The sequence below is a fragment of the Microtus ochrogaster genome, unplaced genomic scaffold, assembly GCF_000317375.1.
Source record: "Microtus ochrogaster isolate Prairie Vole_2 unplaced genomic scaffold, MicOch1.0 UNK108, whole genome shotgun sequence".
Taxonomy (NCBI): Eukaryota; Metazoa; Chordata; class Mammalia; order Rodentia; family Cricetidae; genus Microtus; species Microtus ochrogaster.
The window spans coordinates 568,307-569,656 of NW_004949206.1; the positions used below are offsets into that span (position 1 = coordinate 568,307).

Sequence of the window (1,350 nt, forward strand, 5' to 3'; positions counted from 1 at the left end):
TGCTCTTGGACTTGAGGTGACTGCTGGTGTTGCTCTTGGACTTGAGGTGACTGCTGGTGTTGCTCTTGGACTTGAGGTGACTGCTGGTGTACTTGTTTCTGCTGAGTGTCACATTTGACTCTCTTGCGTTTTGCTCGTTGGTTCTTGAACCAAATCTATGTGTAAAAGGGAGCCATGAGGGTTCATAAGTAGAGACTGGCTTAAGAAGCCTGCTACTATTGCTCTTGTTCAGAGATGGGGACTTCTAGGCGAGAAAGGCTAGTCCTGCATCTCTGCCATGTACATCCTGCACTTATATTCTATATCAGGAGCAGAAAACAGAGGTTGTAGAGACAAAGGAGGTTGCAGGAGTGAGAAAGCAGAAATGAAGGGCCAAGTATGGTGGCACACTCTGATTACAGCATAGGCAGACCTCTGTGATTTCAAAGCCCTATCTCTATGAGTTGGAAGCAAACCAGGCCAGCCTCGAACTCAGAGATTTGCCTGCCTCTGCCTTCCAAGTGTTGGCGTTAAAGGTCTGCATCACCACTGCTCAGTTTATCCAGCCTTTTTTTTTTTTTGAGACAGGGTTTTGCTGTAGTTTTAGAGCCTGTCCTGGAACTAGCTCTTGTAGACCAGGCTGGCCTCAAACTCACAGAGATCCACCTGCCTCTGCCTCCTGAGTGCTAGGATTAAAGACATATGCCACCACCACTCAGCCCTTCCTTGATCATTCTTCCAAGATATCTTCTCCTATTTATTATTCTCTTTGCCTGCCATCCACAACTACCTTTTCTCCTGCCTTGCTATTGGCTGCTCAGCTATCAGGTGTGTTTTAGACAGGCAATGGTAACACAGCTTCCCAAAGTTAAATGCATTGTAACAGAATGCAATCCATCTTTGCAGCATTAGAACAAATGTTCAACAGCATAAACAAGTGTAACACATCTTAAAATAATATTCCCCAACAGTCAGGAAAGAAGCTTAGGGAAATGGAAAGGGTTACTGCTGACCAACCTGAAGAACTTTGGGATTCAAGTCCATTTGCAAGGCAATTTCTTTCATGAGCTTGGGGTTTGGATATGGGGTTGCCTCATAGACTTTCTTCAGTGAGTCCAGTTGTTTCCGAGTGAATATAGTTCGTCTTCTATATAGATTGTTCTGGGAATCACCTTGGAAAGACAGAAAGACAAGAGACTCTCAATGTGTCCTTTATTTTTTTTTAAAGATTTATTTATTTATTACATATACAGTGTTCTGCTTGCATGTATACTTGCAGGCCAGAAGAAGGCACCAGATCTCATTACAGATGGTTGTGAGCCACCATGTGGTTGCTGGGAATTGAACTCAGGACCTCTGGAAGAGCAGTCA

General features: G+C 44.1%; 1 protein-coding gene across 1 annotated transcript in view; it reads right to left on the reverse strand.

The window, feature by feature from the left end:
- Window positions 1-1,350, reverse strand: part of Dprx (divergent-paired related homeobox) — a 4,299-nt gene that overhangs the window by 1,558 nt on the left and 1,391 nt on the right. The window contains exons 2-3 of the mRNA XM_026778138.1: window positions 997-1,151; window positions 93-155 (exon numbers count right to left, since the gene is read on the reverse strand). Coding sequence (XP_026633939.1) covers window positions 93-155; window positions 997-1,151 — 218 coding nt within the window. The remainder of the gene's footprint in view (window positions 1-92; window positions 156-996; window positions 1,152-1,350) is intronic.